General features: G+C 46.0%; 2 protein-coding genes across 8 annotated transcripts in view; one reads left to right on the top strand and one right to left on the bottom strand.

Annotated features, from left to right (window-relative positions):
- The window catches only part of ASTN2 (astrotactin 2), a 704,920-nt gene that overhangs the window by 160,013 nt on the left and 522,422 nt on the right, over positions 1 to 22,485 (bottom strand). For all 7 annotated transcript variants that reach the window (XM_080990791.1, XM_080990792.1, XM_080990793.1 and 4 more), the window contains one exon: positions 1,117 to 1,382. In XM_080990791.1, the coding sequence (XP_080846917.1) occupies positions 1,117 to 1,382 (266 nt within the window). The remainder of the gene's footprint in view (positions 1 to 1,116; positions 1,383 to 22,485) is intronic.
- TRIM32 (tripartite motif containing 32) lies at positions 7,194 to 22,341 on the top strand. Its single transcript, XM_080990905.1, has 3 exons — positions 7,194 to 7,291; positions 14,389 to 14,453; positions 19,520 to 22,341. Exon 3 carries the CDS (start codon positions 19,573 to 19,575, stop codon positions 21,517 to 21,519), a length of 1,947 nt encoding a protein of 648 aa, XP_080847031.1. The 5' UTR covers positions 7,194 to 7,291; positions 14,389 to 14,453; positions 19,520 to 19,572; the 3' UTR covers positions 21,520 to 22,341.

Here is a 22,485-nt window from a genome sequence, read left to right as displayed (position 1 = left end):
CACCAAAATCTCAATAGACCTAAAATACATGTTGATCTACTGATTGTCTGAAAATCCTTTGGGTGAGACAAGTCTATTATATTTGGCCTTACATCATTCTTTTTTAAATGTTCCACAACAAAGCAGCAAAAAATACTACACAAGTTGTTCCTTCAGTCAAGTAGAGCCAAAGTACAGCCAAAGTCAGATTGGCTGTTGTGTTCAGTGTGCTCTACAATCACTAGGATGTTCGGGCTCAGTTTTGTCTGCCAGGCGCATTGTCTGCAGAAACAAGTTGGCAACCAACAAGGTTTTTCAGAAGGCTTTTAGATGGTCTGTTTCAGACTCAGTGGAGGAGGCCTATTACTGGTCTGATAAATCTTAAGGGTCTGACTAGGAGATGCTGGAGTTTAGTGAGCAAAGTTGAAATGGATTAATAAAGTAGTAGCTCTCTGGGCTGGCTCACTAATAGGATCTCTCTCTTTTCTCTCTCTTGCTATCTTTTTCATTTGTTTGTGTGAAGAAGAAAAAGGAAAGCAGTGAGTTTAGCACTCTTCTAAGAAAGCAAAAAATAAATTGATGATGTTTTTATTGATGAAATAATCTGCGCTGAGTATGTTGAAAGTGTGTGTTCCATGGCTTTGATGGACAAAGTCAAATTCATTGCAGGGTTACCATACCAGAACACTGCTACGAACTGTGCCGGCATACTTTCTACCAAGCCCCACGGTGCTGGCACTGAGAGGATCACAGGTACAAGCAATGTGTTCTAAAGGAAAAGCAGGGCTCAGGTATCTTTACATCCATTATAATATGCCACCACTGGCTGAGAGGGACACCAGACCATATGTTTTGCATTGGCTGAAGAGAAAGGGAACTCAGTGAGCAGCACAGGCCTAAAGCACGGAAACAATAGCACTTCAAGTGTATTTACAAAGACACGATGAAAGGTGAATTATAGGAGTTTCTGCCCCCCAACAGGAAGGTGTTTTAATATAGTTTGAGCAGCTGGTGTGTGAAAATGGAATGTTCTACCCTTTATCATATGCCGGCCAAGGGCAGACTGAGGCTGGTGGGGCAGTGCCCCATTTGCCCTAATTGGCCAACTTCCCCAGTTTCATCTCTTGCTCCACTCACCTCCCGGGTCTCATTGTTCTGGATCAGCGTGTACAGAGGGACCACATGGTTGATTTCAAGGAGCACAGGTGTAGGACTCAGCTGCTCTTTGCCTGGGCGTCGACATAAGTGGCAAGTAGAGGGGCAGCGACCCTTTTCTTCACAGCGGATCTCCACACCCGATATCAGCTGGTCATCTGACAGCATCTGGGCGGACAACAGGCCCGAGAGGTAGGTGATGAATGGCATGGACTTCAGTTCCTTCTTGTTACCTAGTTCAGTTGTTTCTGGTTTGGGGACAGAGCAGGGAGAGGTGGGATGGAGGGTGGGTGGGGGGAACAAAAGTAAAACACTAAAGTTCAGTCCCAAGTAAATTATTTTAGAATAGATATATTTAAAAAGTGGTACCTGCAACAAAATAGTGCAATGTGGAGTGCTCCAGTTCAGAATTTTAGCCACCCATGTCTCTTTTTAGCATACTTCATTCATCTTATTTGTTCATCCTCCCCCACTCCAGGTTTCTGGGCTGAACCCCCGACCCCATACAAATACCACACAGAATTATGTGGCCACAGAATATGCTGTTCTCGCTGGGCTGCTGTTGAGGATTTATCCTCTCTCTCTATATTTCTTCTTCTAATATTGCAAATTTCAGAGTTCTCCCAGATAGGCTGATACAGAGCTGTCATAACTTACCCTCTAAGTTCACAATTAAGTCTTCAACTGTGTACCCAACAAGCACACAATCCAGCACAGAGGGTGGAAACAGCTCATTGATGAAGTGAGTGTTCTAAACGGCTTGTACAGTTGCAAGTAATAGTTGTATGAGGATGTAGTTTGAACATTCATTAATCAAAAGTAAAATATGGTTGATCTGTGTGTATGTGTGGAGGGGATGATCTTCCCAGCTCTCAACACCTTTTAAGTTGTTTTGAAATTAAATTGCCAACTATCTGCATTTGAGCCACCATGGTAAGTCCTGAATTAGAGAGCTGGGGAACAATAGACAGGGATTAAGTGTTGGCCAATGAAGGGAATTACAAGGGCACCAACCACATTAGCCAAAGAATCCTCTTCACCATTAATTGGTTGTACCAGCTTAGGTGGCACCTCCTGTTTCCCAAAAAAAGCTTCTGAGCAAGTAGCCTGGAATGTTCTGTGCTGAAACCAATGCTATGGCTTTGGGATTGCCCGCCCCCCACCCGAAAACTGAATGAGGGAGAAAGATCTGTTGGGGTGCTCCTGCCCTGATACCTTCTGTCTTACACTCAGCCTACGTATATGTGTGTGTGTGTAAATAAAACCATATTTATCACAAAGAAACCAGTCTCCAGCAACCTTCATTCCAAGTAACCACAGGGCATGTGATGGCACCCCAATATCTCCCACACACGCACACATACCATCCTTGCCTAAATCTTGAACTTTTCAGGGAGTGCATGCTGTGCTTTAAAAACTGGTTTATGTAATTTTCTGCTGCCCTCCAGTGGAGTTATAGAGTTGTAACTTCTGGTGAAGGGAAGTGGGCTGTATTTGGTGCATGAGGGGAGAGGAAGACAGACAAAAATAATTTCCTTCTGAGACTCAGAGATCTCAAAGTGGCATTGTTTGCAGTCACAAAAAAAGGAATTGTGTCCGAAAGCAGAAGCCCTCTGCAGAGATCCAGGGTCCAAAACAGGCTAAACTTATGCAGCTCCCTTCTTTAATGAGGAAACAGCATCCAACTCAAATATTTGGTGAGACCTTATTGCAGTGGCAAAAGGTATCTCATAGCAAGGCAAAAAGAGTGCTTCTGTTATTGCATTTCTATTCTCAAGACAATTGAGGTAGATAATTTGAGGAGGTGGGTGCTGTGAAAGGACACTCGCTGCATTTAGCCAAGACAAGCAATCTTATTTTCTGGGTTCAGCTTAAGGGGAAATGAGTGCTATGTCTACATGGCAGCTCTGACTGGCTGGAAATCTGTGACATAATCCCCTCACCTCCACTTTCTTCTATGAAGCAATTTTTTTTGCAAAAAAAGTTTAAACAACAACAAGTGGGTCAAAAGGAGATTTAAGTGAATAAATGTATACATGATGCTAAAATCCAGACAAAACATAGATACCTGAAGCATAAGGGAAAATGCCGCACTTGGAAGATGCATCCATCAAATGAATATGTAACAAACAGTGGCGTAGAAGTAAAGGGTTGTGCCCAACTAAGTTCCACTACTAAGAACAGAACCTATTAATATAAATGGACCTAAGTCAGACTTGTGCATTAATCTCAATGGGTCTATTCTGGGTAGAACTAACATTTGATACAACCCACTGAAATTAATCTAAGTTAGTCATGTCCATTACTTTCAAAGGGTCCAATGAGTGGGATGAGCACCGGACACAATTCTAAGAGTTTGGTTTATTATTACATTTCTATCCTACTTTTTCTACAAAGAGCTCAAGGTGACGTACATGGTTCATCACCACCACCACCACCCTGTCCCTCATCACAACCAAGTGAGGTAACATAGGCTGAGACTCTATGGTTGGTCCAAGACAGGAGTCAACAAACTTTTTCAGCAGGGGGCTGGTGCACTGTCCCTCAGACCTTGTGGGGGCCAGACTATATTTTGGAGGAAAAAATGAACGAAATCCTATGCTCCACAAATAGCACAGAGATGCATTTCAAATAAAAGGACACATTCTACTCATGTAAAAACACCAGGCAGGCCCCACAAATAACCCAGAGATGCATTTTAAATAAAAGGACACATTCTACTCATGTAAAAACACGTTGATTCCAGGACCGTCCATGGGCCGGATTTAGAAGGCGATTGGGCCGGATCCTGCTCCTGGGCCTTAGTTTGCCTACCCATGGTCCAAGGTCATGCAGTGAGCAATATGACTTTTGGGGATTTGTACCCTGGATTGCAGGGTGTTATTCCCTCTGGAAAACCAAAATTCTTTCCCAGATGGAAAGGTCACCTTCAGTGCTTTTCTTCTAGGAAAAAAGGTACCAGTACTACATATCCTCAGAAAAAACAACAACTTAGTGCAACACTGAATTCCTCCCATAATACTCTCGTTTCAACATTTAAGGATCTTCCCAAGAACTAGACTGAATGTTAGGCCTGGCTAAGCCTGACCAATTCAAATACACAAATGCCAAATGTAGAGTGTGCGCATGCACGCACACAAATGAAATAAAGTACATCTCCCAGTCATAACAAGAGCCTGGCTTCACACTCAGACCAGCGTTGAGTTGAGCAGACCAGAGTGGGGAAAGGCTTTTAACTTGCTCTACTAAAGTTGTGCAAAAGTGGGAAGGGAAGGCCACTTTTACAAGGTGCTAGCAGTGTTGGAGCCCCACAAGACTTGCGTTGTGACGTTACTGTCTTGCCTGCTGGTTAGTAATCCCAACACAAGTTTATTAAAGCATGGAGCACAGCCCTGTTCAATTTATGATTCCTGCTGGGTGGGCGGGGGCACTTCCTACTGTCTCCCATCAAAGTTTCATCATATAGCAGCAGATTTGAAAGCTACCTGTATCCAAATAGGCCAAAGGGGTTGGGGGGGGGCACAGCTGGGTGCTTCTCTTCAAAGCCACAATCCAAGGAGCTTTTTTCCAATGCCTTAGGCATACCTCCTAGTCATCTTAATGGGCAGGCGAAAGGATTGTGGCTTATTAAGCCACCCTTTGAAAGCCAGGTTCTTTCTGAATCCCCATGTCTGTGAGGCATGATTGGGCAGAGAGAGGACCAGGACCTCTGCAGGCAGCTCTTTATCTTCTCATAAATGGGAACCTTCTACTTTCCCCAGAAAGCAGTGTGGTCTTGTGACTCCTACTCAGGTCCCCCCAAAACAACGTGTGGCTCTTGATGATGTAATTTGCTTTAAAAAGGGAAATATTAATCTCTCTCTCACACACAGAGCACAGTGATTATCCTATGTCCATTTAAATCGATTATTCTGGATCCATTTTAATGTAAAAGGTAAAGGTAAAGGGACCCCTGACCATTAGGTCCAGTCGCGGATGACTCTGGGGTTGCGGCGCTCATCTTGCTTTATTGGCCAAGGGAGCCGGTGTACAGCTTCTGGGTCATGTGGCCAGCATGGCTAAGCCGCTTCTGGCGAACCAGAGCAGCTCACGGAAACGCCGTTTACCTTCCCGCCGGAGCGGTACCTATTTATCTACTTGCACTTTGACGTGCTTTCGAACTGCTAGGTTGGCAGGAGCAGGGACAGAGCAACGGGAGCTCACCCCATCACAGGGATTCGAACCGCCGACCTTCTGATCGGCAAGTCCTAGGCTCTGTGGTTTAACCCACAGCGCCACCCGCATCCCCCATTTTAATGTAGGTTCAGGCAAATTCAGGCTGCACAATGATAGTTGATTGGGAGGTTTGTCATCAGCTCCCCCAAATACTGGACTTTCTGCATTAAAGAAAGTGATGGGGGAAAGCACCAGGGGAGAATGTGGGGTAATTTCTGTGGCACAATGAGTCAGTGCATCTGGCTGTTAACCAGAAGACTGGTAGTTCGAGCAGGGGGTTGGACTAGATGACCCTCGGGGATCCCTTCCAACTCTATGATGATCTCAGATGGTAGACACAACATCATCTAACCCAGCTGCAAACTAATCAGAATTCTTATCAGGTAGTGAACCTCATTTAATCTCTCTGTAAACAAATCAAGATGAATGCTAGATTAACAGGTCATCAGGCACCACCCAGTGTAACCTCCTATGCCATCTTCCAAAGGGTGGGTGGTAGCACTAAAAAAGGTGGGTGGTGCACTAGAGGAGACTTTTCTTCCATGCCTGTAACAAAGAGGAGTTAATGGTTGCAACCATTAACATAAAGGGCGACAAGCAGAACAAAAACAACCCACAAGTCTGTTGGGTGTTTTCGTCTTCTCTGTTTTAGCTTATTTCACATTGTTTGTTTTTAAAGTGCCCTATTCATTTTTTTAAAAAAAAACGTTTTGCCACATCTCTAAATCGTTTCCTTTTAAATTTTTTGTCACTGTTTTATTAGACACCTGTATTGACAAGGCGATCATTTAATGTGCCCTACGCAGAAGAAAGTCCCTCAAGGGGGCTTACTCTGAAGTAATGTTGGAAGTAAGTGGGTACAGGATTGATGTGATTGGTGCATGTGATTTATACTGCACAGTATAAAAAGCTTGCAATAAGATTTGGAACTCCCTCCCTGGAGAAGCCAGACTGGCTGCGTCCTTGTCCTTCGGCTGGCAGATGAAGACATCCGGGAATTGATTGCTTTTAATTAAACGGCTAGTGCCATTCTGTTTCTATTGTGATTATTTTATTGGCTTTAATGGATACCACATATGTATATGGTTTTAATTCTATCAATGTTCAATTGCTCTTTTATTTTAATGATTGATTTTTCTATATTTTAATGGTTGTTTTTAACTGCATGCTTCTTTGATTCCCATCACAGAAAAAGGCGGGGTATAAATAACAATAACAACAACAGAACAAAAGCTTTGGGCACACACGCACCCTACATACAAATAACACTTTAAAAAGTCTAAGTCTGGCTGATATAAGCTATAAGCAAACATTTATTTGTCGGGTGCATAGCCCTTTTAAAAACAACAGCAACAGACAACTGGGGGGGGGGGAGTTCTGCAAAACAAAATTGATCTAACCCCCCCACCCACCCACAAACCACCGAGTACAGCAAACGCTTTTTACTCTCCCAAAGAAAAACAAAGTTGTTGTTGTGTGTGGGTTTTAAAACCCTAAAGTCGCATTAAAGCTGGATGACTCTCAATCTCCATTATTGCTGCCATTATTATTATTATTATTATTATTATTTATTAATATTAATATTAAATTCATAATAAATAATAATTATATTATTATTAATAATAAATTATAATTACATTATAATTATAATTATTATTACTGATAATAATGCCTGAAACAATTATCCGCCTCGGGTATTCCGCGGATTCGAACTCCTGAGCCACAAAACCCCTCCCGGAGGCGGAGGAAAAAAGACCTCCCTTGAAGACTTCAACTCCCATGAAGCTTCGCAGGAGGCGACGTTGCCGAGCGAATGAGGGTTGTGCCAGAGGAAGGGAGGGAGGGGTGGGAGTGGCAAAGGCCCCTTCGCGCAGGCGCAGAGGATAGTGGGGACAAAGGCTTGATGCAGCTGCAGGAGAGAGAGAGAGAGAGAAAGCTGCAGGTAGGGAGGGGCTCTGTTTTGTTTGGGGGGGGCAAAGGGGTGGCCGCACCGGGGAAAGGGAGGGGGCAACGGGCAGGAACAGGGCGACCCCAGCACATCTCCTCAACCAGTTATCCCCATGCAACTTCCACCCTTCTCATTTGCGCCCAGAAAAGGCTGGTTCTTCCATCCCGCCGCGCCTCCTTCCCCCTCGCTGCATCCCTAAAGCAGACGGTGCTGCGGGCGCTTCGCTTCCTGTGCAAAAAGAGCGAGAGATCTGGCCGTGCAAAGAGACGCGAGCATCATTCCCTCTGCAGAGAGGCCTCGCCAAAGTCCAGCTTCCGGCCCACCACAGATGCGGAAATCCGAACAAGGGGCGGGGGGGGGGGACCCGTCTTCAGAAAAAGCAACAAAGGACACGTCATTTAAAAAAACAACAACAACAAACCACACACGCACACCGTACAATACAAAAGCAGGTTGTTGTTTTAAAACACTTCAGTTCTCCTAATTTCCAGCTGCTCAATGCCCCTTAAAACGGGCATCTAAGCCAGCTTGGAGCACACTTTCTATTCCGAAGTAAGTCCCACTGTAGGAAGGATGTGCGAGAGAGGGCCGAAAAGAGAGACAGCAAGCAGCAGCAGCACAGCCTAAGTTTTGCAGTTCCTGGAGCCGCAATTCTGCATGCAGATTTGTGCCAAAGTTCCCTTTCAGGTGAAAGGAGCCCACAGTCTTCTCCTGCATAGGGAGCCCCAAATCCTTCCAGAGCTACTAGCAGCGCTTATCTCTCAGGAGCTGAAGGGCATAATCTTCAGCCCCCCTGCAGGTCTGACAAGAGCTCCCTGAAAGAAGCCCCAGTTTCATGGTGAGCTATGGCATGCACGCAAAATTTCATAGACATCTATGGATTACATGCATAGAAAAATCTCTTTTTCTCTCTCCATGCCCAGCATGTGATCAGTGCTGCACCCGACTAAAATTTGTACACCGCAAAAGTGTCTAAGCCTCATGGGCCAAATATTATTTTTACCCCTCCAGTTCCCTAACCTAGCGGTCAGGATGTTGGAATTAAGACTGGACAGGCATGACTTTAACTCCCTGGCTTAGTGCCACGTTTTATTTGGACAGCCATTTATTGTCTCTCAGCTTAATCTACCTCACAGGGCCACTGTGAAGATTATAAAGGTCGTGGGGAGAATCGAGAGCTGTTTGAAAGAAGGGTGGAAATGTAATGATGTCATTTTGATAATTATTAATAAAATTCATTAGGGCGCACAGTTTACTTTCCTTCCTGCCTTCTCTTAAGTAAACTTCCGACCTATAAAAAGTGTCCTAAGCGTTGCAATACATGCTTCCCTCTCCATGCCATAACATATACAAACCCAAATTTATCTTTGCTTTGATAATTCACACAATTTAAGTCACACAATTTAAGATAGAAAGCACTACGTAGAAAACACACACATACACATTGCTTTGTGGATTCTTTGAAAACTGACAATCAACTTCCTAATCTACATTAGGGTAGCCTAGCAATGTTGTCACCGTCTCCTCTTTTTAAATTATTTTTGTTCCTTCACCTGCAGCCAGATAAGCAATTCATTTTTATACATACAGTATAGCACAATCAGTCTGCTCAACAGGAGGGACTGCAATCTAAAAATTGCCACATGTAATGCAACAGGGGCAGGTTATTTAATGGCTGAGTTACAGGTCAGTAGAGGTGGGGGACCTGTGGCCTCCATATGTTGGTAGACTGTACTTCTCATCACCTCTGGCCATTGGCCATGCTAGCTGGGGCTGATGGGAATCAGAGTTCAACAACAATTGGAGGGTGGGCACATGTTCCCCACCCCTGTGGTGCAGTACAAGAACTAGGAGATTGTACCAAAGGCCTGATGAAAAAAAGCTGGGTTTTGTGGAGAGAATTGAAGGAAATATATAGGATCACAGAGGTGTGTCAGGCAGAAGAGGAGATGCTGTTCTTTGTTTTGGTTTTGGTTTGGTGGTTGTTGTTTTTTTAAAAAGCCCCTAGTCCTTGAGAGAACTCATAGCAGTCTTTTAAATCAGGATGGGGGAATTTGTGGCCCTTCAGATGTATTTGAACCCCCATCCGCCCCAGCCAGCATGGCCAACTTTTCAGGGATGATGGGAGCTGGAGTTGTCAAAGGTTCCCTACCACCGCTTTAAAACAACATCCTTTATGCATGCAGCAATAAACCTGCTAGCACATTTGCAAATCTAAGCAGAGTCTGGTATTATTATTTATTTTATTATTTTTTCAGTTTATACACCGCCCTATACCTGTAGGTCTCAAAGCGGTTCACAGGATAAAATCTGAATATAAAACCACAAAATACATAATAAAACCCCCCCCAAACCAATACCTCCCTCCAACTCCTTTTGAAAGGGCATAGGATGTCAATCAAATCAACCAAATGCCTGGTTAAAGAGAAACGTTTTGCCTGGTGCCTAAATGTGTATAATGAAGGCGCCCGGCAAACTTCCCTGGGGAGAGCATTCCATAGACAGGGAGCCACTGCAGAGAAGGCCTGTTCTCGTGTTGCCACCCTCCGGACCTCTCGAGGAGGCGGCACATGAAGGAGGGCCTTGGAAGATGATCTCAGGGTCCGGATAGGTTCATATGGCGAGAGGCAGTCCTTGAAGTATTGTGATCCTGAGCTGTTTAAGGCTTTATAGGTCAAAGCCAGCACTTTGAATTGGGACCAGAAACTAATTAGTAGCCGGTGCAGTTGGACCAGGATTGGTGTAATAGGCTCAAACTGTCTTGATCCGGTGAGCAACTTGGCCGCTGAATTCTGCAGTAGCAGTTTCCGAACCATCTGCAGAGGCAGCCCTACATGTAATGCATTGAAGTAATCTAACCTTGAGGTTACCAGAGCATAGACAACAGTTGTTAGGCTATCTCTGTCCAGTTAGGGGCGTAGCTGGGCCACCAGCCAAAGCTGATGGAAGGCACTCTGGGCCACTGAGGTCACCTGAGCCTCGAGCAGCAGCAAAGGATCCAGGAGTACCCTCAGGCTACGAACCTGCTCCTTCAGAGGAAGTGTAACCCCATCAAGAGCAGGCGATCTCCTACCCAAGTGGTCTAGGAAACCACCCACTAACTGGATTGAGCTTCAGTTTGTTGGTTCTCAAAGCAATTTCTGTGCCCCAACTGGGTTTAAACCCCAATTGAAATGTCTAGAAAATCAGTTTCTTCCAAAAGCGCCTGGATCTGGTTTACAACCACTCCCTCCAGAACCTTGCTCAGGAAATGGAGATTAGCAACTGGCAGGCAGTTAGGTTTTCCGAATTGGTATGGTTTCAGATAAGATTAGAGCTAGATGATCCTTGGGTTTCTTCCAATGCTGCAATTTTGTGATTCTATGTAGAGCAACACCTTGGTAAAAAATGTCCCGTCGCCCCAGCAACGTTACCGCCTCAATGAGCATAGGAATGTTCACCAATAGTTTAAAAACAAAAACCAGAAATAAAATACTTTTGTAAAATAGTATCTGTAGCCATCTTCCCCACAGCAATATCCTGGGAAGTGCAGCTCAGTCAGAGACATGAAAAGTGGCTTCCCTACAGCTGGGTCATTATGTACAGTGCTAGAACACCTGAAAGCACAATACAAATTCTTTATTGGTAGTAGCATATTATTATTATCACACCTAGGACTGCAAATAAGTCCATTTACATCTGGCACGGGCAAACTCGACCCTCCAGATGTTTGGGGACTACAGCTCCCATCATCCCTGACCACTGGTCCTGTTAGATAGGGATGATGCGAGTTGTAGTCCTAAAACATCTGGAGGGCCGAGTTTGCCTAAGCCTGATTTATATGAACAGATGTGGAGAGTAACTGCAGTAGAGAGTGTGACTGTTAAAGTTATCCCCTTAGTTATAAATTATAAAATGCTTTGGATTGGCCATACATTTGGCACGCCCAGCAAAGCCATACCATACTTGGGTAACCTTGTCAATATACAAAGCGGCACTGGATATGGAAGGAAGACATAAGACCTCACTTTCCAGTTCGCTGTATTCTATTCCTCTAATGGGTACTGGATTCTCTATTTCAGAAGAAGTCATCCATGCAGTACATTACAGGGCGACAGAACCACAATGAGGGCTATTCATTTCACCTCCTGCGCTGGTGTTTTTGTTTGTTTTTACAGAGCTTAAAGTGTGTGTATAAAGTGTGCCACCAAGGTTATTAAGAAAGGAGGGAATAAGCAGATAGTTTGGGATGGAAGACTATTCTAAACTCCTGGGTGTCAGCGTTTGACGATTATAAATGATTCTGCCTCCCCCAGACCTCCTTATTCCCTCCTTCCTGAATAACTGTGGTGGTGCTGTCCCTCCTCTAGCCAGAAATGCCACCACATCACTTTAACATGGGCCACTATAAACCAACAGTGTGTTATTAGAGGGTTAAAACGAACTTGCTCTTTCAAATCTTTTAATTGCCTTGCTTGCAAGTACAGCAAAGTGGCTAAAATGGTTTTGAGTGTTACAAGTTTAGACTTCCCTGAGACTTTTCAATTGGCCTTAATATTAAGTAATATTTCTCCACAGTCAGCCAAAATCTGATCTGCCACAGTTTGAATTCATTGCTTCTTGCACTTCCCTTAACATTGGGGGGGGGGGGGACGGGACTCATCTGCGATAAACACTAAGGGTGTGGGGAGAGTGTCTTGTGTCCCTTTGTTATTAATCAAACTGGGATGCTTTGACCCAGATCTCCTCATGTGCCACTCTTCCTTGCATAAACGACATATCCTTCTGATATTAAGGTGCCATTTCATCCTCACGTTAGCAGACCGCTTTGGCTTGTTTACATATGGCTCCAGCTGTATCCGTGGTTAATTTGCCTTATTTCCACATTCAAGGAGTCTTGTTCAATCACTGTATCATGGTCACACTCAGGGGCACCATGGGGGGGGGTGAGGGCCCAAAGAAAATTCCAAGGAGGGGGCTGGGCCCCCTTAAAATTCAGCAGTGGCTATCCACACATGCTGCAGGGTGTGCTAACTTTACTTGCATAGCCCCGGTTCCCTCAGTTGTGGGGGCAAGGCAGCGCACTTGGTCACACTTTTGCTAAGCAGTCTTTTAAGGAACTACACTCCCCCTATCTGAGAAGCCTCACTTAGGAGAGTTTCTGCTGAGCAACTGCTGACATGCGTGCCCCCTCCAAGCACCCCAACAATGCCAACTTCTTTCACTCAAGTGTGCACCTAGAGTACTGAAGAGTGTGTTTATAAGACTTGAAGCTGAATAAAACTGCTAGCAAAACACTTCATTTTTGTATTGTACTTACTCTCTTATACATCACTTTAAACCTGAATATTAAAGCCTCTGTTCAGTGTTATAAACTCAGATATATAAGCTAGTTGCCAAATGGTTCCTTAAACCAGGGTTGAAGACACCAAAACGGAATGTCTAGTTGCTATTTTGGGGCAAGTGATGGATTGACTGTGAATGATTCTCAGTTAAACACCTGGCTAGTTCAGATGACAACTTTAAACTAGGTTAAGAGCTTTGATAACTTAAATAATAAAAGTCACATGGTCCAGGGACAGTCAACATATATATATTGGCCAATTCCAACCTCTTTTTCTTAATGGTGACTGCTCCTGCCCCAGGCTGCACAGAAAAATCATTTTGGTTCCAGAAATTCATTCCGATTGTGCAGATAAAATACAACCGATTGTACAGTGGTACCTCGGGTTACATACGCTTCAGGTTACAGACTCCGCTAACCCAGAAATACTACCTTGGGTTAAGAACTTCAGGATGAGAACAGAAATCATGCTCTGGCGGTGCAGCAGCAGCAGCAGGAGGCCCCATTAGCTGAAGTGGTGCTTCAGGTTAAGAACAGTTTCAGGTTAAGAACAGACCTCCAGAACGAATTAAGTTCTTAACCCAAGGTACCACCGTATTCTGCAGGATGGGGTATTAGTGTGTGGAAACAGTCCAGATCCAGTGATTCCCAGATGGAGATGTCAGGGGCCCAGGCATCTTCACTTGGTCACAAGTGGTCAAAAGGCAGGTGCAAAATGTGCCTGGCGCCTGGCTAATTTCGAACCCTGCCTCTATTGCCATTGTTAAAATCGGAAGCACAGAGATACCAAGATGGTATGGATTGGTCAGATCTTGTGGGTGTGAGCTCATTCTAGACATTTGGCAGGAGCCATGGGCACAGAAGATCAGGTGGCTACTGAACTGAAAAGTTATGGGGAAGACTGGAACATGATTTGTGGTGGGCAACCCACCACTTCCCCCCAAAACTGCCTCCATCTTTCTCTCAACTGCCCCCTTCCCACCACGCCAACCATTCTTCTCTCATTGCAAGCCTCTCCCCAACCACAGCAAAAAATGTGCCCAGAATCTCAGCAGAAGAGCAAGCAGCTGGTGGAAAGGGGTGGGTGGGAACCACAAGCCATGGAATGGGTTAAGCCCACACCCCTCTGTCCACAGTTTCTCCCTTGCAGATCATTCCTTTTAAGCTGTTCTCCCAGAACTGTCACTGCGCTCTGGGCTTTTAACGTCATAGAACAAAATTGTTCAGTAAACCCGAACTCAGAGGGAGCCATTTGCACAATGAAGCTGAGAATTCTGGTTCAGCTCAGTCAGCTTTAAATCACCTCTGTTGGCTGTGCTTGTTAGGTTTTGCCCTAGTGCAAACATCTGCAAATGAAATTAATTGGAAAACAACAAAATAGAGTAAATGTACTTTTTAGGGTGGGAGAGAGAAACAATTGTGACAAGCAAATTATACTCAAGCACTAATTTTATTCAAATTGGGCCCTACCAGGAAATTGTACCCAACTGATTCAGCTCACGCTTAGCACAGAGGGAAGTGAAAATAATATAGTGCTGGTCTCCTTCAGACTGTTTTTGTCTTTAGATTTAAATTTCTCCTGTTAAGAGCTGAATACAGCTTGGGAAGTGTTGGGCTTATGACTACTTTGACAATGAATATACCTCCTTATTGCTAACCATGTTTCTTGTAGTATCTAAAGTACTTTCTGGGGGCAGGGTGGGGGCAGCTTGAAGCTTGCTCATTAACTGCGATTTTCTTTCCCCTCTCTTTGCCTCTGTGAATCCAGGGAACTGCCTTGACACGAGACAAAGACTGCTTGGATGTCATTACGGATCATCTACCACAAGTGAGGTAAAGACCAAGTTGGCTGTGTTGCTGAATTATTTCCAGTAACTGCATCTGAACACGCAGGGGGATGGACACACACACACACACACACACACAGTATTTATGATGTGAATTTAGTACCAATAAAACGGTAACACTACTTAGTTTCACCAGTCACAAATCTGCCTTGTTATTAAAACCGATTGCAGTTTATTCCTAAGAAGTAGATCTCTGCAGAATGTGGCCAGTGTCTTATTTAATAGTGCCTGGAATCCTCCATCCCTTTCTGGTTATCTAGAAATTCCCCTGCACTTCTGCCTCTTTGCAGTCATACTTTGTAGGCAGCTGATAAGCAGAAGATGTGCAAATTCATTGTTTAACTGCAACCCCCCCCCCCCAAACAGCTAACTGTTTTTGTTTTGTAAAAGCCCAGAGCCCCCTCTTTTATTAAAAAGCCACCAACTTTCTCATTCTTCACTTTTTGGAGCTCATTGCAGAAGCTCCTCTGTGCAATTTACCAAGCCAAGAAACCACAAAGAAACGCACGCATTTGCTAGTCTTGTACATGTGCAGATAACAGGCAGTGTCTCCTGGAAGCGCATTTCCAGCAAGTTCAGTGTCTTGCAGCATCCATGAAAAATCTAATAATCAGATTCTGCTTGGTAGCAGGTTAGGGAGTTTTCACCACTCAGGTATTAAAGTTGCTATGATAGGTAGGGCTGTAGCATTATGAGCTGCAGATGAGGACCCACACAAAGAAAGCAGTAAAAACAGTCCCTGCACATAGAAAATCAGTACAGTATGCTGGAGAGAAGACTAGGGCAGAACCTTCACCATGACATGCTAGCTTTCTGTGGGTAGGGATTTTGTTGCTCTTGTTTTAAAAATATGTATAGGGAGAAGCATTTGGGCACATGGGTCCCCTATCTGCTTTATGAGAGTGCTTTAGTCCTTGCCAATCTGGATGAAAACAAGGCTTCTGTCTAACCCAGGGGTTGCCAGTGTCATGCATCTCTAGCTTCATGTTTTCTAATAACCCCAGTGGTTGTGCAGGATTTCTCTCATCCACCCTCCCCTCCTTTAATGACCAAGCATTTGGAACATAGGTAAAGGTAAAGGGACCCCTGACCATTAGGTCCAGTCATGGCCGACTCTGGGGTTGCGGCACTCATCTCGCTTTACTGGCCAAGGGAGCCGGCGTACAGCTTCCGGGTCGTGTGGCCAGCATGACTAAGCCGCTTCTGGCGAACCAGAGCAGCGCACAGAAACGGTGTTTACCTTCCCGCCAGAGCGGTACCTATTTATCTACTTGCACTTTGATGTGCTTTCGAACTGCTAGGTTGGCAGGAGCAGGGACCGAGCAACGGGAGCTCACCCCGTCGCAGGGATTCGAACCACCCACCTTCTGATCGGCAAGTCCTAGGCTCTGTGGTTTAACCCACAGCGCCACCCGCTGTGTTCCCCATATTTGGAACATAGGAACTGCCTTATAGCAAGTTAGACAATTGGTTCACCTAGCTCAGTACTACAACACCTGCTGGTATCTCTTTCGTCATCTGCTCCCTGATCCTTTTAGCTGGAGATGTTAGGGATTGCACCCAAGATCTTCTGCATACAAAGTTTGTATTCTTGTACAGAACTGGAAGATTTCCCAATTGCAAATCCATGAGAAAGACGTAGACCATCTCTATCCTATCACATAATGGCTTAATGATGCCGCCTGTTTTGTGTGGCTCTTTTTCAATGGCTTTCAATGGCTTAACTACTTTGAAGACAGCACAGCTGGAATCCTGAGAATGCAGAGTTTAATATAAAGGAAAGGAATAGGGAAGTGGTTTGGGAACCTGGATAACAATACTGTCTCATTAGATTGACTATACAGTATGTGCAAAATATCTGGCTGTTACAAGACTCATTAAGGATAGTTGAGAAGGGAAATTACATGTATTTTACCAAAAAAACGCCCATGTGGAGGGGGTTGCTTAGGAATGTGACCCTGCACAGGGAAATGCACAGGATTTTTGCAATCATTTTTTAAAGCATCTGATTAACCCCTGCTGTACCAGCACTGGTTGGAACACTTGAGGCTTGAAAATATGAAGCCTGTTAGGAGACATCAGATCTATGGTTTTTGTTGAAGTTTCTTGCTTTGGAGGATTGTTTTGGGTGACCAATATCAGGAGTGGTATATTGCCCTCACCCAGTCCATTTCCCTTGTTCTTCACATTTTATCCAAACTCATCTCCACAGTAAGCAGTGTTACATGGTCTTTGACATGTAACCTAAGAGGATCTTTATTTTGCCATTCCTGATACCCAACAAATGGTACAACTCCACAGGGGTGAACAAATGTATGTAAACACATGAACCTCCTTTATGTGGAATCAAGGCACTACCCCAGTACCGCATGCTCTCACTGGCAGCATTGCTTCACAATCTCTAACCTTAATCCAGGTAGCATGAAAACTCCCGCTGAGTGATGGGCCTTCCTATTTTGAAGCTACATTACAATGAGCCAGATCATCAGTCTTTCCTTCCACTCCACTTTTAAGTGGCTCCACAGGGTCTCAAGCACTCTTTCACACTACACCTTTTTAATTAAAACCTGTATATGTTGCATGCAGAGTATGCCTGCATGTACCTAATCCAGCGCTGTATGTGGCTTACTGACAACAGACGCCAAGGGTTGATTCTGGGACTCCCCATGAGCAGAGCTCTGGTGTTGAGCTATGCTCCTCTTATGAGCACGGAAAACCATCTTATCTAGCTCATCTTATCTGTTTGTTCTTAACTGGAAGCAGTTCTCCAGGGTTTCAGTCAGGAGTCCTGTCCCCTGCCCCATCTTACCTGAGGCTGGTGACTGGACCTGTGGCTTGAGGTGCACAGGTGATCCTGAACTGTGGTCATTCTCTCCCGTTATGAAGGCACTTTCTGCTGTGTCAGACCAATGCTCCACCTAGCTCAGTATTACCTGCACTGCCTCGCAGCAGCTCTCCAGGACTTCAGACAGGAGATATTCACAGCCCTACTGCCTGCAGTTGCCATTAGAGATTGAAGCTGAGACCTTTTACATGCAAGTCAGATGCTCTACCACAGAGCCATGGCTTTTCAGAGTGGCTCTCTAAAAACTGAGGCAGGCATCTCTCCCAACGTTGCAACTTCACATCTTTTAAGGATTCCAGAAACTGAATCCAAGTCCAATATGTTTGTGAATCATGCACTCTCTACATAGCTTTGGCCCCTCACCAGCTACATGCATGCAGCTGAAGCTGTGTGAAGGTGATCTAGTCCCTAAAAGAATCTGTTCATTCATGCCACCCCCACATTTCCCTTCCCAAGCCCGGCTTACCCCCAAAATTGGGATCTTTTGCCCCCAAAATATGAATCGGTATTATAGGTTGTACCCCTCCACTAAGTTACACACAGAGTACACACAGAGAGATTAACCAGGTAAGGGGAACCTTTGCCCCCCCCCAAGCTGTTGCTGGACTACAACTCCCATTATCCGTGTCTATTGGATATATTAGCTGGGGCTGGTGGGAATTAGTTCAGCAATGGCTGGAGGGCCAAAGGTTCTCCACAGCTCAAATCAACCTAAGTTGGCCATGACCATTATTTTGGCCATGTCTGCTCTTAGAAGAAATAACACTGCAGCTCTCCATTCTCTCTCCCATATGGCCTTCTCATCTGATCCTCTTTTCTCTGTTAGTCTATTTCTTCCCTCATTATTCTATACCATGCTAGGAATATGGTAACCTGCCTTGTACTGCAAAATATTTTTTCCATGTATCCTAGTAGCATCTGCTGTGAATGGCCTCCAGGATCTCAGGCAGAGGAAGATATTTCCCATCACCTGCTAATTCAGGAGACCTTTGGCCTTCTGTGTGCTGCTGACCTTCAACTCCTACTGGCCCTAGAAAGCATGATCAATGCCTAGGTATGATGGGATATGTAATTTCACAACATCTGGAGAGCCAAAGGTCCCCCGCACCTGTTCTAATGGAGCCTTTTAACAGGAGCTGCCAGGGATTGAATTTGTGACCTCCTGCATGCAAAGCAGGTGTGCTGGCAATGAGTTGCAGTCCTTCTCACAATCCAAAGCATGTTAAACAGATCTGACTTATCAAGGTGAATTACATTTAGCATCAGCTCTGAAGCCATTCTACTTGAGAGGCATTCCTACCTAGGTTGCGCTAGATCAGGGGTCTGGCAACCTAAGGCCCATGGGCCACAAGCGGCCCGTGGGGGTCGTTTAACCCACCCATGGACCCCCACCGCCCGCTCAGTCGGCTCCCGTGCGCCGCGCTAAACCGGTGGGGAGCAGAGCAGGGACCGCCTTCTGTGATGCTGTCTGGCCTCCCATTGGCTTCAGGAAGCTCCTGCAGCCAATGGGAAGCTGCACACGCCTCCTCTGCACCAGAAGGAGTGCCAGAAATAGTGTTTGCATGTGTGTGCACTCAGGCCCACCGCGGTGTCTGCGGGACCGTGAACCGGCCCAAGCCACAAAAACTTTGCTGACCCCTGAGCTAGATGCTCCATGCTAGCCCTTTACTTATTTGTGCAGAGTCTTTGAAAGGCCGGGGTACATACTGTGCTCATCTCAAAAGGCTGTTCCATATCCAGACCTGCTCAGTGCCAGAGCTGCTGCAACTTGTGAAGTTTCCTTTCCACTTGGGGCAGTTCAGCTGTGAAGGTTAAACTTCCTATTTGTGTGTGTGTGTGTGTGTGTGAGAGAGAGAGAGAGAGAGAGAGAGAACTGCAACCCACTCAAAGCTTGAAGGGCGTGGTGGCCCAGCGTGGTAATAGAAGCAGTAGGTTGCATGCACTGGATTCATGTGAGATAATGGCTTGGCATAGGTAGAGGGATGCAGAAGTAAGGAATCTCTCACTTGGGCCAGTGAAAGCTCTTTCTATGTCCATTTTAGTCTTAGAAGCTCCCTGCTCCACACCAAAAAAGTCATGAGATCTAGAAGCCTGACACTTTTTTTAAAAAAAAAAGCAGTGCAATTAAATCAGCTTGGTTCAGAATATTGGAAGGGCTAAGCACCCACCAGGACTTAAATATTTTATTCTTCTCTTTTCCCAAACAGCATCAAAAACGGCTGAGATAAATGCAGCCACTCTTGACCTCACCTGCAAAGTCATGGCCGCTGCCCCTCATCTCAATGTGGACGCACTCCGTGAAGTCTTGGAATGCCCCATCTGCATGGAATGTTTTACCGAAGAGCACCTAAGGCCGAAACTGCTGCACTGTGGGCATACCATCTGCAAACAGTGCACTGAGAAGCTCCTGGCCAACAGCATCAACGGGATACGCTGTCCCTTCTGCAGCAAAGTCACGAGGATCACCAGCTTGGCTCAACTGACGGACAACCTGACCGTGCTGAAGATCATAGACACAGCGGGACTCAGCGAAACCGTTGGCATCCTCATGTGCAAGGCTTGCGGGCGGAGGCTCCCCAAGCACTTCTGCAAGAGCTGTGGCATGGTCTTGTGTGAATCGTGCAAAGAAGCTGAGCATGTGCAGCAGGGGCATGGCGTGGTTGCTATCAAAGAGGCAGCCGACGAACGGAGGAGGGAATTTGGGGCCCGGCTCGGCCAGCTGCGAGAGCTCATGGGGGACCTGCAGAAAAGGAAGGCAACTTTGGAAGGAGTTTCGAAGGACCTCCAAGTAAGGTACAAAGCCGTCCTGCAGGAGTATGGGAAAGAGGAGCGCAAAGTCCAAGAGGAGCTTGCTAGATCCCGAAAGTTCTTCACCACTTCCCTCTCTGAGGTGGAGAAAGTGAACAGCCAGATCATGGAGGAGCAGGCTTACCTGCTGAACATCGCCGAGGTGCAGATTGTGTCACGGTGTGACTACTTCCTTGCCAAAATCAAACAGGGAGACATAGCCCTCTTAGAGGAAGAGGGTGATGAAGAGGAACCTGAACTGATGAACAGCCTCCCCAAAGAGCTGACCCTGCAAGAAGTTGAGCTCCTCAAGGTAGGCCATGTTGGGCCGCTGCAGATTGGACAAGTGGTTAAAAAACCCAGGAGCATTAATGTGGAGGAATCGCAGGTGGAGATGGTGGCAGTGGCCTCTGTCTCCTTCAGGGAGGCAAATGTGGCTGATGCAGAGGTCAGTTCGCTGCCCAGCTGCTCCTCACCCACCAAACCACGCATGCCAGAGGCAGCATCCAGCATCCAGCAGTGCAACTTCCTCAAGAAGATGGGCTCTAAAGGCAGCACTCCAGGGACTTTCAACCTGCCCGTCAGCCTGCACGTCACCCCCCAGGGGGAGGTGCTTGTAGCAGATCGCGGAAACTTCCGGATCCAAGTCTTTACCCGCAAGGGCTTCCTAAAGGAGATCCGCCGGAGTCCCAGTGGCATTGACAGCTTTGTGCTCAGCTTTCTCGGAGCAGATCTGCCCAACCTGACTCCTTTGTCTGTCACCATGAACTGCAATGGACTGATTGGCGTGACCGACAGCTACGACAACTCTGTGAAGGTGTACACGATGGACGGGCACTGTGTGGCGTGCCACAGGAGCCAGCTAAGCAAGCCGTGGGGCATCACTGCCCTCCCATCGGGGCAGTTTGTAGTGACGGATGTGGAAGGGGGGAAGCTTTGGTGCTTCACAGTAGACCGCAGCATTGGGGTTGTGAAGTACAGTTGCCTGTGTAGCGCTGTGCGCCCCAAGTTCGTGACTTGCGACACTGAAGGGACTATCTACTTCACCCAGGGCCTGGGCTTGAACCTTGAAAACCGCCAACACGAGCACCACTTGGAAGGAGGCTTTTCGATTGGTTCCGTTGGCCCAGATGGCCATCTTGGCCGGCAGATCAGCCATTTCTTCTCGGAGAACGAGGACTTCCGGTGCATCGCAGGGATGTGCGTGGACGCCCGGGGGGACCTGATCGTTGCAGACAGCAGCCGGAAGGAAATACTGCATTTTCCAAAAGGGGGTGGCTATAACATCTTAATCCGGGAGGGACTCACGTGCCCTGTTGGCATAGCCATCACCCCCAAGGGACAGCTCTTGGTCTTGGACTGTTGGGATCATTGCATTAAGATCTACAGTTACCACCTGAGGAGGTACTCCACACCTTAAGAGGAAAAAGGCATGGTGTGTGTGTGGGGGGGGGGGTAACACGTGTGTCCACGCAAGAGATTCCTTTGTTGTTCCTAGTAGACTGACTTGTCATTCAGTGCCATAGTTTTCAAGCAGAGTGTGCCACAGTCCTGGCTGAACTGGTGCAGTGGCCACCTTTTTTGTGTATGCTCTTAGAAGAAAAGATAGGCAATCTCTGTGTTTGTGTGTGCACATTTTATTATTATTAAAATAGAAGTTAGCTAAGTAAATCTCCTAAGTGGAGAATGCTGGTAAAAGAGAGCTGGGATTTTTATTAGTCCTGCCGTACACCCCTAGGTTCCACCCCCACTTTCTGCCATTGCATGCGTATCAGGGCTCCAGCACCAGTCTCTTTTCATTGGCCTTTTCACAACAGTAGCTGGTAGTACTTTCCCCACTACTGAATCCTTTTAATTTCCCAACCGTGTTGGTGCAGCCCACCCATCACAAGCACTTCATCACAACAGTCCTGGTTTGAAATCAACCCCCCACTCCCCAAACCAGGATCTCACCCATCCTTACAGTGCCAACAGAGCCCTTGCGCTCAACATGTGTTAATGTGTATGTGTGTGCAAGAGAGAGACTGACTTTGTGCCCATTTATCATTCTGAAGTTAGACTGCTGCAATTGCAGGAATCTTGACTTGAAGCTAAAACTGTCTCCTAGGATTCTATGTTCATGAACCTTTTGTTTTGAACAGCAGCGATAGCCTTGCTGGATGGGAACTGATCTGAGATTTGTTTTTGATTCATGACTTTTGTGTTGTCGCTCGCTTGAAAAAAAAAATGTCTTGGAAAGCCATGTTTCTTGTTGATGTTTTTGCTAGGGGAAGGAGAAATTGGGAGTAAACAAGATCAAATCTGACAAACGATATGTTTAACCCTGCACCTTCAATATCCAGCATTCCACACCGCTGCACTGCCTGATGGGTTTCCACTAGTTGCA

The sequence above is a fragment of the Podarcis pityusensis genome (genome assembly GCF_964106645.2).
Source record: "Podarcis pityusensis genome assembly, chromosome: Z".
Lineage (NCBI taxonomy): Eukaryota > Metazoa > Chordata > Lepidosauria > Squamata > Lacertidae > Podarcis > Podarcis pityusensis.
This window is presented reverse-complemented; position numbering and strand designations above follow the sequence as displayed.

What these genes read in the sequence shown, in the direction of transcription:
- TRIM32 (XM_080990905.1), top strand. Translation starts at nt 19,573, where the DNA reads ATGGCCGCTGCCCCTCATCTCAATGTGGACGCACTCCGTGAAGTCTTG.